The sequence below is a fragment of the Leucopleurus acutus genome (assembly GCF_964270905.1).
Source record: "Leucopleurus acutus genome assembly, chromosome: 6".
In the NCBI taxonomy this organism is placed as follows: domain Eukaryota; kingdom Metazoa; phylum Chordata; class Mammalia; order Artiodactyla; family Delphinidae; genus Leucopleurus; species Leucopleurus acutus.
Window position 1 is genome coordinate 46,021,948 of NC_139149.1, and position 13,866 is coordinate 46,035,813.

Here is a 13,866-nt window from a genome sequence, read left to right on the forward strand (position 1 = left end):
TCAAAAATTACCCAGAGCTTCCTAGGATTTCTAGGGTACACTTAGTTACTAATTTCGGCAGAACAAGGAAAACATGGGGCACTGGAGACTGGTAGAATCAAAAGCCATTTATGCAAACAATAAGCAAAGGGGCATGGATTGTGAAAGGCAGAGTAAGAGAGGATGTTAAAGTTCCTTAGTGGAACTAACAGCCAGGAGATCAGCAGAAACTTAGGGCACCAGAGCAGGCTGAAGGCCAGAGCCATATCCCTCCAATAAGGAAGGAACTCAGCAGTTCAGACAGCTTGGTACCTCAGACTAGCTATTTGATCTGCTTCTCTCTCTTTTAAGAGTCTGTCCCAAGCTGTGTACCACAGAGGGCAGAGAGGGAAATCTCACAACTGTTGGCTAAGGAATGACTCAGAGCGAATTCTCAGATGGCCTGAGTCACACAGTTGTGAATACTGACCTCAATTTCATCTTTAAAGACACTTTTCCAGACAATATTTAATTGTTGTTGGTAAAGCTCCATGATATATTCTGTATAAAGGTAATACTTTAAAAATAAAATTGTAAGAGACCACATATATTTCTAACAGAAACTACAATAAAAGTAGTAAGGCTTACAAATAAATCCCTCAAACTTTATTAGTCAGAAGTTCTTATTAAAATAATAATTGCAATTCTTTACCACATGGCCAATATAAATAACTTCCTCTTTAATTTCAAAATCAGTCACTCTGAAACAAGGAAGAAAGCACTCCTGGCAAAGTGTATCAAGGTCTTCAAGGGGTATAGTTTGGAAAGCATAGTAAATATAATTTTATAAATTTAAATATTAAATTCTATAAATTTAAAATGTAATTTTATATTTTGAAATTTTAATTGTCTAGTTTCCTTACAACAGATTTTAAAGAATTAAGGTTTGACAAATCCTTTTTTTTTTTCTAGTAAGCCTAGACCATTTAGATCTCAGGTGATGTGAATGGAACCCTATGGAAAAAAGAAAAAGCTGCACAGCTCCAAGGTCAGCGAGCACAGGAGTTAAAGGCAAATGATTCAATACCACCTCCACAAAAACTAGCTGTTTTTTCCTTATGCAAATAATTTTAATCCTCTGAACCTCAAGGTTCTCATCTGTAAAATGGGATAACAATGATACCTACTCCGTAGGGTCACTGTAAATGAAACAAACCATGTAAAGTACTTAACATACGACGGCATACACTAAGTTACCCAGCAAAAGTCAGATGTCATTGGAGGCCCTTACCTGCTGGGGACCTGAAATTCGCAGATGGAAGTCTCTTATGGTGATGAGTAAGAATATTTTACTTTCCATCTTTTATTAAAAGGGAATGTAGATTTTAAAGATTGGGAGACACTGATAGAATTTAAACTCCTGATTTTATAGTGGTCCCTAAATTCTCGAACTTTCTAGCCATTTCTCGAACTTTCCTCCTATCACTAATAGTTTTTAATTTCACTGAATACACATTGTAATTAGCCTACATTCTAGAATAACACAGAAAGTTATCTTGGAATTCTTTTTTTTGTCCAATTTTCAACCTTACAAGTTTCAAGACATAACGTTATTACTTGAATATTCCTCATTTCCATCACCTTTGTGTCATTCCAGGTCAGCCAAAAGAATTACTTTCCATAGTGAAATCTATGTGCCTCCTTTATCTCGCTCAAGAACAAGGTATATACACGGTAAGAAGGGTGTGGAACAGCCAAGATAAAAAACTTTCTCCAGCATCCTTACATTTGAGCCTGCATCAGTGAGCACAATAATTAAAACTTCCTAATGGCTTTTGTTTTTATCATATTTCAATTATGCAAATCTAAAAAAAAATTTCCAATGGGCTCAAAAGTTCTCTCCATAAAAGGTGACATTTTGATAAAATGGGTCTGATTTGTTTCTATAGTGGAAGTATGAATGACAAAGTCTATATAATTTTGTTTTTCTCTGTTTTAAGTTATGTAATGATGTAAAACTATTTCCAATCATGAGTCTTTTATGTCACATTTAGGAATTACTTGCCAGAATAGGAAACTCCTATCAATATGAAAAGTACCCATGTCAAAAGTGAAGTTAATGGTATTTGGAAATTTAGCTTAGAATGAGACCACAAAATTATCTATTTTTATATAAAATATATGCTTACAAGCATATATTTTAAAAAGCATACTTTATAAATACCACCATCATTAAAACTAATATATATGCCTTAAAAAGAGGGGAAACACATCTGCCTTCACTTTCTGGTTGACCTTTGAAAAAAAATTTATTTCTCAAAGATTACATTTAAGATCAAGTATAAAATCATTATTTTGTTTTAACTCATCTTGAAGTGACTGTTGAAAATAATAGTAAAAGTCAAAAATCCAAACTGAACAAGTTAGTCATGATGCCGTTACATTTAGAAATCACTCAACTTGAATCCCTTAGTTCATTTACTGAAAGCATTTAATCTGTCTCTTTCTATGTATCCTACGTAAAGATGAATATAAAGGGATGCTTGTCCTTGAGAAGTTTATCACTTCATAAGAAGACAAATATGTAAGCAAAACATTATAGTCCAAAATACTAAGTATAATATAAATAAATACATGTATGAATGGGAGTGCAGAAGAGTAAGTGATTAGCAGACATAAAAGATTATCTTTCTTTTTTTCCTAAGGAAAGGAAAAGCCATATTAATATATTCACTGGATTCCAAATTAAACTGAAGAAATGAAAGGATTTTAATTTAACTCACATTCAACTGTAACTTTAAATTTTGATTATAATAGTTCAATAAATATGGAAATTTACAGAACATCTACCTAGGTAAGTGCATCTCAGTAATTCCTGCATGTTCTTAATTGAGATTTCTCTCAGTTCTTACCTGACTTCATTTAGCCTTTGGTGTTCTTGCCACCACACTTGCTTGTGTTGCTTTATTAGTGTTTGCTCTTTAGATATCTTTGAAGTCTGCACTGCTTTTCTGATCTAGATTTAAAGGAACAAAAGAGGAGCAATTTCCATGTCTTTTAAGTGTTTTCCACAATAAAAATGTTTAATCTGTAATTTCTAAGTTAAATACTTATTCTTTTTCAATCCTATTCGTGCATTTTCTAACATTAGCACCTTTCTAAAGGTGAAGTAATTCTATTTTCCATACATACAATAAATAACACCTTAATTCATCTAGCCCCAGAAAATCTGCAAGAGTATTCCATATATTTTCTTGCCTGTTTACACATCTTCCCTGCCAGGCATCATAGGCATCGTTATTCCTATGTTACAGATGAGGACAGTGAAGTTCAGAGAGGTTAAAAGACTTGGTCAAGACCATCAAACTCATAAACAGCAGAATCACATAGAACCTCAGTGTTCAGATTGGCTCTTTTTTTTTTTTTTTTTTGCGGTATGCAGGCCTCTCACTGTTGTGGCCTCTCCCGTTGCAGAGCACAGGCTCCGGACGCGCAGGCTCAGCGGCCATGGATCACGGGCCTAGACGTTCCGCGCCATGTGGGATCTTCCCGGACCGGGGCACGAACCCGTGTCCCCTGCATCGGCAGGTGGACTCTCAACCACTGTGCCACCAGGGAAGCCCCAGATTGGTTTTATGTGATCCTTCAGCACTGGATGGGAAAAGGTCATTGGATAAGTTATTAGGAGGCCTGGCTTTAGTCTCAGCTTCAGTATCTACTAGAAATGTGACCTTGAACTGTATATACAATTTTAATCTTTCAACTCCATGACTTTGTAAATAAAATTTTAAATTAAAACTTAAATTTTAAATTTCAGGCAAATCTTTATTTGAAGGTACTAAACAAGGAAACAGTGAAAAATCAGGTAGCATTGAAACCCAAATTTTCAACTAAATTTAATTTTTTCCCGAATTTTATGACTTTTAAAAAATGCTTTTGGGTTTGTGTTGATAAGATATGTCAGGCCGGGGTCTGTTTACCTCAAGATCCATTCTTGGCCGTTTTCCTCGTCTGCTCCACATCAGAGAGCAGCCTGCGTTTCTCAGACACCCCTAGCAACTGCCTTCCAGCTGGGTTCAGCCAAAGGGAGACATTGGTAGTGGGAGATTGGAGGGAGGGAGGGAGGGAGGGAGGAAGGGAGAAGCCAAAGGATTACTCACTTCTCCTGCCTTCTCTCTCCCAGAGGGGTCTCCACAAGCATCTGCATCTTCTCCATTGCACCAACATTTCTTGACATTTCTATTATGGTTCTAACTATCTCTGGGTAACCTCAGCCTATGGGATGTACTACAACCTTGCTTTTTCTAAATGTCCCTCCAACCCAGGCAAGGCAATGACTCACTTCTGTTCTAATCCCTGTGTTGGTTCACAGTCCTCTGGCTTCTCAGCTCTATCACCTGTGTAACCATTTCCTGCATTAAAGACCCCTCTATTCTAAATCCTTAAGTGGTTAGACTCTGACTGACATGTCCATGCTGAACTTGTGTATTTCATATTAATACTTTTAAACATCTATAAAAGTGTTAATCTGAAATCAGAAACTTGATGAAATATGCATATTTTATATTTTCCCTGTTACTAGAATACTTAGTACCCTGAAAGGCTTAACAGATCAATACTGAAGACATAAAAACTTAAGAAGAAAAGTTCTAAAACGACTATAATGCATGCTATTTCTAGCTGTCATTCACTGATTACCATAACCTTGAGTTTATCTTTCCACTGTTCTGGTTACTGATTCAAAATTAGGGGTATAAGAAAACAAAATAACCCAAACATTACTTAAAAAACACAAAGTTGGGGCTTCCCTGGTGGCGCAGTGGTTGAGAGTCCGCCTGCCGATGCAGGGGACACGGGTTCGTGCCCCGGTCCGGGAAGATCTCACATGCCATGGAGTGGCTGGGCCCGTGAGCCATGGCTGCTGAGCCTGCGCGTCCGGATCCTGTGCTCCGCGACGGGAGAGGCCACAGCAGTGAGAGGCCCACGTACCGCAAAAAAAACAAAACAAAAACACAAAGGCAAAGGCAAATCTTTTCTTAAGAGTGCTACAATTATGAAATTTAGGAGAAAAGTACATTTAAATCAGAACAGGAGGGACATCCCTGGTGGTGCAGTGGTTAAGAATCCGCCTGCCATTGCAGGGGACATGGGTTCGATCCCTGGTCCGGGAAGATCCCACATGCCGTGGAGCAACTAAGTCCCTGCACCACAGCTCCTGTGGCTTGTGCTCTAGAGCCTGCAAGCCACAACTACTGAGCCCATGTGACACAACTACTGAAGCCCGCGTGCCTAGAGTCCGTGCTCTGCAACAAGAGAAGCCACCACAGTGAGAAGCACACGCACTGCAACGAAGAGTAGCCCAGGCTCGCCACAACTAGAGAAAGCCCACACACAGCAATGAAGACCCAATGAAGCCACAAGTAAATAAATAAAACAAATAAGTTTATTAAATAAATAAATAAGTCAGAACAGGACATTGCAGGAAAACATACAGCCATCTCTCTATTTCGCAGAAAAAATAAAAGTATATATGTAGTGTTTCTAAAATCAGACACTTGTGTTTGCTTGAAGAATGCCTAAAACTCATTCCAACTATTTACCATCTATAGTCTCTGAAGTTTGTTGCAGCAGGCACAACTTTTAAAATTAGATTTCTTTGACATATTTGGTCCATACTGTACAAAAAAATTAAAACACACACACACAAAAAATTAAAACACATTGGTGAAAGGTGTAGACACATTTCTATAATTAAAAAAAAAATCAATGCTACTGCCTTTGGTCCCAGGGAAAGGCCAATTAAGTAGACTATAAAAGTGAAAATAAAGCTACAGTTTTTCACTAGACACTTTGAATATTTTGCAGAACATCCTGAGTTTTTTGTAAATTCACTCATTGACTCTACTTCTATCTTTGGCCAAATTTTTTTTTAAAAATAAAGTTTTTAAACAAGAAGATTTAAAATTGTATCTTTTTCAATAATTTCTAGGGGATTCCAATTCATTTTGCTGAGCAATAAGCCATTTGAAAGCAATATTTTAGGTGGATGATGATTTATGCAAAATGCTGATGAATTAAAATTTATAAAAGTAATACATTCGAAAGTAGTTTATTGTGATGAGCCAAGATAATAAAACCCTAAATAGGTACCCTGAAATACCGTGAAAGCCCTTTGGGCCAGATGATCCATCTTTAGATATAAACAACAGTAATTAGTGGACAATTTAAGTGTTGGTTACATGTACCTATGTCAAAATTCATTGATATGTACACTTTAGATTTGTGTACTTCACTATATGTGAGTTATAACTCAATACAGAACTGAAGAAATAAAAATTTTTTAAAAACTATACTAAGATGCAATTCCTCATCTATCAGGTTGGCGAAAACTCAAATATTTAACAAAACACTGTGTGAGGCTATGGGAAAACATGTTCTCTCTCTTATGTTGCTAGTGGGAATACAAAATGATGCAACCCCCCCGTAGAAGGGAATTTGGAGTTTCATATGGATTTATCCTTTGACCAAGCAATCTTACCTATAGAAATCTACCTGAAAACTGTATTGGCCGAAGTATAAAAAGATAGGTGAACAAAGCTATTCACTGCAGCACAATTTATAATAGAAAAAGACAAGCGCAGAGATTCTGTCAATAAGTGTTCTTACCAAAATAAATTGAACTTGAATCTGATCAAGTCTCCAGATATAACTACCAATTACTGGAAATACAAGAGATAGGAAAATATGTTTAATGACACCACCAGGATGTAATCAGCAAAATCCAGACTGTAAGAAACTATAAAGGATAAACACTACAATTTCTTCAAAAATTAAATTATAAGAATACAAGAGGATGGGGCTTCCCTGGTGGCACAGTGGTTAAGAATCCACCTGCCAATACCGGGGACATGGGTTCGAGCCCTGGTCCGGGGAGATCCCACATGGTGCGGAGCAACTAAGTCCCTGCACCACAACTACTGAAGCCCAGGCACCTAGAGCCCGTGCTTTGCAACAAGAGAAGCCACTGAAATGAGAAGCCCGTGCACTGCAACAAAGAGTAGCCCCTGCTCACAACTAGAGAAAGTCCGTGCACAACAACGAAGACCCAATGCAGTCAAAAATACATAAATAAAATAAAATAAATTTATATTTAAAAAAAAGGACACAAGAGGATGGAGGAGGAAACCTAAAAAATTAAAATCAATTGTAATATATGGATATTATTTAGATACTAATTTGAATAAACTTTAAGAAAAAAATTTGGAGACAATCAGGGAAATTTAACACTGATTATTTGAAATTATTAAGAAATCATGAACATTTTAATAGTAATGGTATTGTAGGGTTTGGGGTTTTATAGCCCTAATCTTTTAGAGATACTGCTGAAATATTTATGGTGAATAATATGATGTCTGAAATTTCAAAATAATCTGGTACAGAGGGAAGTCGTAGGTGGGAGTACAGAAGAAATAACGGCCAAGAGTTGTTCATAGTTGAAGCTGGATAATGTTACGTGGAGATTAATGATACCATTCACTCCAATTTTGCATATTTTTGCAATTTTCCATAATATAGTGTTTTAAAAAAAGAATTAGTAGATGGATTACTTGAGTTGGACAAGAAATATTCATTCTTGCTAAGCAAAGAAATTCAAATAAAAATAATTGTAAAGATCTCTTTTGTACTTAAACTGGGAATGAACAGTTAACATATAATGTACCAAAAATTGGTCTCAATTTTCAGCCCACATCTACTATTTGGCTTCAGGTTCAGTCTCAGCCTTTGAAAGACTAGATTACTCAATGTGCACATCAGTGTCTCATCTGGCATCCTGGAATTTGTGCATGATCAATAACACAGCAATTATACAGGTCACTATCACATCTAATCAGTATAACAATACCGGCCAAACGAATCAGGCAAGACTTCCTAATTTATTTTTAATTAAAAATACTGTTAATTTCTTTTCAAATATAGCTAAGCATTCTAGATGTAACTTGAAGCAAAAATCTTATGTGCTTTTTAAATAATTAATTAATTAATTAATTTTTGGCCGCGTTGTGTCTTCGTTGCTGCACACAGGCTTTCTCGAGTTGCAGCAAATGGAGGCTACTCTTTGTTGCAGTGCCCGGGCATCTCATTGCGGTGACTTCTCTAGTTGTGAAGCACGGGCTGTAGGCGCATGGGCTTCAGTAGTTGTGGCACGCGGGCTCAGTAGCTGTGGCGCACGGGCTTATTTGCTCCGTGGCATGTGGGATCTTCCCAGACCAGGGATCGAACCCGTCTCCCCTGCATTGGCAGGCAGGTTCTTAACCACTGCGCAACCAGGGAAGTCCTTCTTATGTGCTTTATATGTTAACATTCTATCATTCAGCTTGAGTATGTTTACATTTAATATTGTCACAGTAAAGTGCCGTAGTAATAATGATTGTTAAAGCTGTTAATTTCATGTGCAAAAAAATGGGCATATTTAATTAGTAAAAAAAAATTGGGAGTTGACTGATAATTAATACAAATATTAAGAGAGAATGTGTTAACTATGTAACATTAAGAATAAAATATTCTTCAGTCAACACATATTTCATAAAATGTTAAACAATAATATAAGAAAGGATAACAGAGACAATATTATCATAATTCCAGTTGATGTAGGCTGTTTGATATATTAGCATTCATAACATTAAACAAAATAAATTTTAAGAATTGTATTTAATTTTCAGTTATCTAATTCCATTTAAGCCATGTATCTTTCAAGAAAAAGCCCTACTTGGGAATTGTTCACATCTTACAAGAAAAAATTAAAAGCAAAATGTCAAGTTGATATCTCTAAATTAAATGAGAAGGGAAGAGTCCAAAAATCATGAAAATGACATTCCCAATAAATCTTCCTTAAACTAGATATAATAAAAAATGAAGATTGTATAAAGGAAAGAAGACTGTTTGAAAATGATGAGGTATCCAGGACACATTTTGTTCTCACTGACCAAATTCAAAACAATGGATATTACAAAAATGCTTTCAAAGGAAAATTATTTATTATTATGAATCGATGGAGACTAAAAATGGAAGCAAAAAGCTTGTCAAAATGATTGCTACAGAATGTGAACCATTTTCAGTAGTTGATGGCAAGAGATTTTTTGAGATTTGCCAAGCTATGAATCCCAGGTACCAAGTTATTTCTAGAAAATATATAACTAAAAAGCTTCTTCATGAATGATATTCTGTGAACAAAAAGGTTATTGATGTTATTTAAAATGTCAGTTGAGAGTGATCATCCATTCAACCTCATAAATGTATAACACAGTGACCAGAGAAGCACTATAGTTAGCTGACAGTGCTAAGAAATTATTGTCCCTGAACTTAATGTCAAACTCAAAAAACCACATTAATAATTTAAAATTTTAAATGTTTACTCTTTGATAGAAATCCTATCATCAAAGAGAAATTCACTTTGACCAAATATTGATTTTAACATTCAACGATTCCCCATTCATCCAAAATGTGCATCTGGATAGAGGAATAGATAGATGGACAGATGGACAGACAGATGGATGAACAGATATATAGATAATATTTGGAATATATATATGAACATATATGTACAGTCAACCTTGAACAACACAGGTTTGAACTGCATGGGTCCACTTATATGTGCATTTTTTTCACTAAATACTACAGTATCACACAATCTGCAGCTGGTTAAATCTGAGGATGTACAGCCATAGATATACAGCAACCTTGGATTCAGAGGGCTGACTAGGAGAGCTAACTATAAATTATACACAGATTTTCTTCCAATAGATGGTCAGCACCCCTAACCCTCGCATTGCTCAAGAGTCAACTGTACACATTCCAATACTGAAAAGGGTGCAGACAAAATGTTTGTAGTGGCAACTTTACTACAACAGTACTTTGGGAGAGAACTAAAAAACATTCATACTTTTTGGCCCAGACATCCCAATCACGGGAATTTATCCACATAAAGTGTCTATGCATGAAGATATTTACGGAAACATGATTTCCAATATCACAAACTTGGATACAACCTAAATATCCAAAAATTGGAATGTGATAAGGTATTCATCTTTTTCTATTTGGAGTACTCATCACTCCTGTTTTTGTTTGGCTAATTCTTATTGTCCTTGAGATTCCAATTACAATGTCACTTCCTTGGAAAAGCCTTCCCACCCATTTAAGATCAAGTCCTATTATTATACACAAGACAGCCTTTTTTATTGGAGTTTATATTTAATATAATTTTATTTCAGGGCTTATTTGATAAACACTGGCTTCTCTCCTCCCTCTCTCCTGAAAATAGTACACCCCATGAGGGTAGGTGTTATATATTGTTCACCATTATATATTCAAGGCACATAATAAGTATTTATTATATGTATCAATACATATGTGTATAGATGGTATATATACAACAGATCAGTACAGAAGTCAGAAATATGAAAATAGTTTTATTAGGATGATAGTTATGTAAGTGATTTTGCCATAAAATTTCTTTGAATAACATTAAATTATTTTAAAGCTATATCTGAAACAAACAAATAATGCCCTACTTTTTAAGTGGTCTCCTTAGTTTGAGGAGACATAGCTCATGAATATATGGTAATTTCCCCAAAATAGGGTATCAAATGTGCCTTGAAATCATGAGAGTTGCCTTTTTAGAAAGACATTAACAATAAAAAGCTATGTAAAACTAATATAACACAAAAATATTAAATATACATGAAAGCTTGTAAATTGCTTAATATGTTGCTTTGCTAAACCAGATTTTTTAATTTAACCAAGCAATGAAAATGCTGTTTATAATGTACTCTATTATTTGCATAAGAGGGAAACATACTGCCTGAATAATCCTAAACCCATCCATGGTCCTAAAATACTGTGCACAATCACTTGCACATAAACCTCTTTCAAATCTAGTCGAGGCTCACCTCTTCTTAGATCAGGGCAAAAAGGGAATTCGAGAAAAGAGAGGCACCTGGGGGCATACTTTGTATGGTGTTGCAGAAGGAGCTTTAAATTAGATGATAATCCATGGCTAGCACTTACTAGCAATTTTAATTTTTTTTAGATTATGTTAGAAATTGTTGAAAATTAATGAGATAGCTATCTTTCTAAAAATAAAGTTGAATTCAGGCCTCATGGGGTTGTTAAGAACATTAAATGAGTAATGCATGTAGACTACATAGCACAGTGTCTGAGAGCATTCAATAAATGTTGCTATTCACAGGGCTTCCCTGGTGGCGCAGTAGTTAAGAATCTGCCTGCCAGTGCAGGGGGACACGGGATTGTGCCCTGGTCCAGGAAGATCCCACATGCCGTGGAGCAACTAAGCCCGTGCGCCACAACTACTGAGCCTGCGCTCTAGAGCCCAGAAGTCACAACTACTGAGCCCTCAAGCCACAACTACTGAGCCTGTGTGCTGCAACTACTGAAGCCCGTGCGCCTAGAGCCTGTGTTCCACAACAAGAGAAGCCACCGCAATGAGAAGCCCGTGCACCGCAACATAGAGTAGCCCCCGCTCGCCACAAATAAAGTGCACATGCAGCAACGAAGACCCAACACAGCCAAAAAATAAAGAAATAGGGAAAAAAAAATGTTGCTATTCACTATTACCAATAGTTGGAAGATTCTAAAAACTACTTAGAATGTTATTTATTTTCACATTTCATTGTAACTACCATTTTACTTTCTAGCAATTCAATTTTCCAAAACTAGAAACACACACACACACACACACACACACACACACACACACACACACACACACAACTTCTAACCTTTAGCTCCGTAGAGGCAGAAGCTAATTTTTTTGCTTCGGTTAATGCATGCAATTGTTGATAGTCTACTGGTTTATACTTGGTGCTTCTCATTTCATTTTTCATACGAAATACCAGATTATCTGTTTTTCATCAAAAACAGAAAATGACAAAGAAATAGTATTATGTTATTGGAAGTCAAAATAGAATTATGGCAACATGTTGACTGCAGGTCTTATTTTTAAAGATTTTTAAGCAAATATGAGAAGTAATATATTGCAATATTTGTAGTATATTTGAACCTCAATTTCTGGAAATTTAAAAAATATTACCACTATATTCCTTGCATAAAATTACTTCTAAAAGGGCATAAAAGGAATACTTCCATTTAAGTTAGTACACTGAGAATTTTAGAAAATTATATTGTCAAGTTACAAAGTGTGACCATTCTTTTTATTTAAAATGTGTTAGTCATCAACTGTGAATATTTAAGTATCACATTCTTATGAATCAAATTAAGTAAATAGAATTTTTAAAGTCATAGCTGCACTTTTAACTTAGAAAAATTGATTTCAATTAAATACGAAAAAAGGTTGAAACTGAAACCTAAAAAATTTAATAGGCCAGATAAGATTAAAATGATACAAAATGTTTGGGCAGCCATTCTCCATCCAAGCATATAAAATGTCCTAGTTTAGTTTGATACTAACTATTTTGATAAAGTAAAACATAGGTAGAGGATACTCTAAGGCCAAGTAGCATGAAGTAAAAAATTTGGGTAATTCAAGCATCATTGCCTCAATGATGTGAAAGATTCAGCTGTGCGTTGTAAGGCAATTAAGATTTATTAAGTATATCATGGATCACATGACTGCAAGAAGCTCCCAAACGATTTAAGGACAAGCACAGGAAAAAATGGTTGGCCTGACTATTGTAAGGGAACTGGAGAAATCTTCCATGTGATCAAAAAATGAACCTTCCATTATTAAACTTTTGAAAATCAACATTCCAATTTTATATCACCAATAATCCACCATAAATCATAAAACAGGCTTAGAAGTAGAAAAAATACCTGAGGTATCATTTTTCTGAACTGTCATGAATGGTCGGTCTCTTTTATCCATGTTTTCCATATCTGTCAAGGAAACAAAAGAGAGCTAATAACATTTTACAATGTAATTTTAAAAACTGTTTTAAAGATATGTTCATTGTAGTGATTTTTGAAATAAGGTCCAGGACCGGATGCCATAACTCCATGTATTTTATTAAAATTTGTTTCTCTTTGCTCCTAGAAGCCTCCTTCCATTAGTTTTTTCTCTTTGTGCTTTTCCTGATCTTGGTTTCTCCAACCAATCTCTTATCTCTTAGTTACCCTCTCTTGGATTGTCCCAGTGACTGGTAAATATTTTGTGATTAAAAAATTGTGTATGTTTTATCTTGAGTTCTCGAGAGGAAAGAAACACCTAAATTAAAGAATAAAGCAGCTAGGCAAATTACTTATTACTTCTCTTCAGCAATGCAGTACTTGTGGTGGATATGGGGATGTGCAATCCACTTCTAGAAAGCACTTGATGCTTACCTGTCACCAGCTTCAGGGTTGGACTCAGCTGCAGAGAACAGCCTTGCCCAAAGGCACACCATTCCTGGGGTAGCCTATACCCAATGACAGAGTGAGGCAAGGATGCAAAGACCCAGCAGTTTGGGCTTAATGCAGGTCACTTTGATGGGCAATATTTGCTCCAGAGCTCCCTTCGGGGTTGACCCACACTTTGTTGGACCTGCATTGAAATTGAGTTTTTTATTTGCCCAATCTTGCTTCTCCCTTCTTCCTTTCACAGGTATGGGTCCCTGATAAATATCTAGCACTCCAAACTCTGCCTCAGCGTCTCCTTCCTAAGAACCCAACCTGAGGAGCACCAAACTGAACTGACATCTTTTTATGGCACCCCCAGGGCAAGATACTAGTCAAGTGGTTCTTTAAATAACAGAACACATTTTTCATACATTTTCGTTCCATATCTACTAGGTTGAACTGATCGCGTCTAGTGGCCTTTGCAGTAACCTAAATCTTCTTAAATGGAAGAAGAAGTCACACAAGTCCATGATTTTCAGAAACTCTGCCAAGTTACCAAGA

General features: G+C 35.9%; 1 protein-coding gene across 1 annotated transcript in view; it reads right to left on the reverse strand.

Annotated features, from left to right (window-relative positions):
• Window positions 1–13,866, reverse strand: part of CCDC148 (coiled-coil domain containing 148) — a gene marked incomplete at both ends in the record, with an annotated part of 267,375 nt that overhangs the window by 158,792 nt on the left and 94,717 nt on the right. Inside the window, 3 exon segments of the mRNA XM_082840901.1 lie at window positions 2,871–2,974; window positions 11,754–11,875; window positions 12,805–12,867. Of these exon segments, the coding sequence (XP_082697027.1) occupies window positions 2,871–2,974; window positions 11,754–11,875; window positions 12,805–12,867 (289 nt within the window).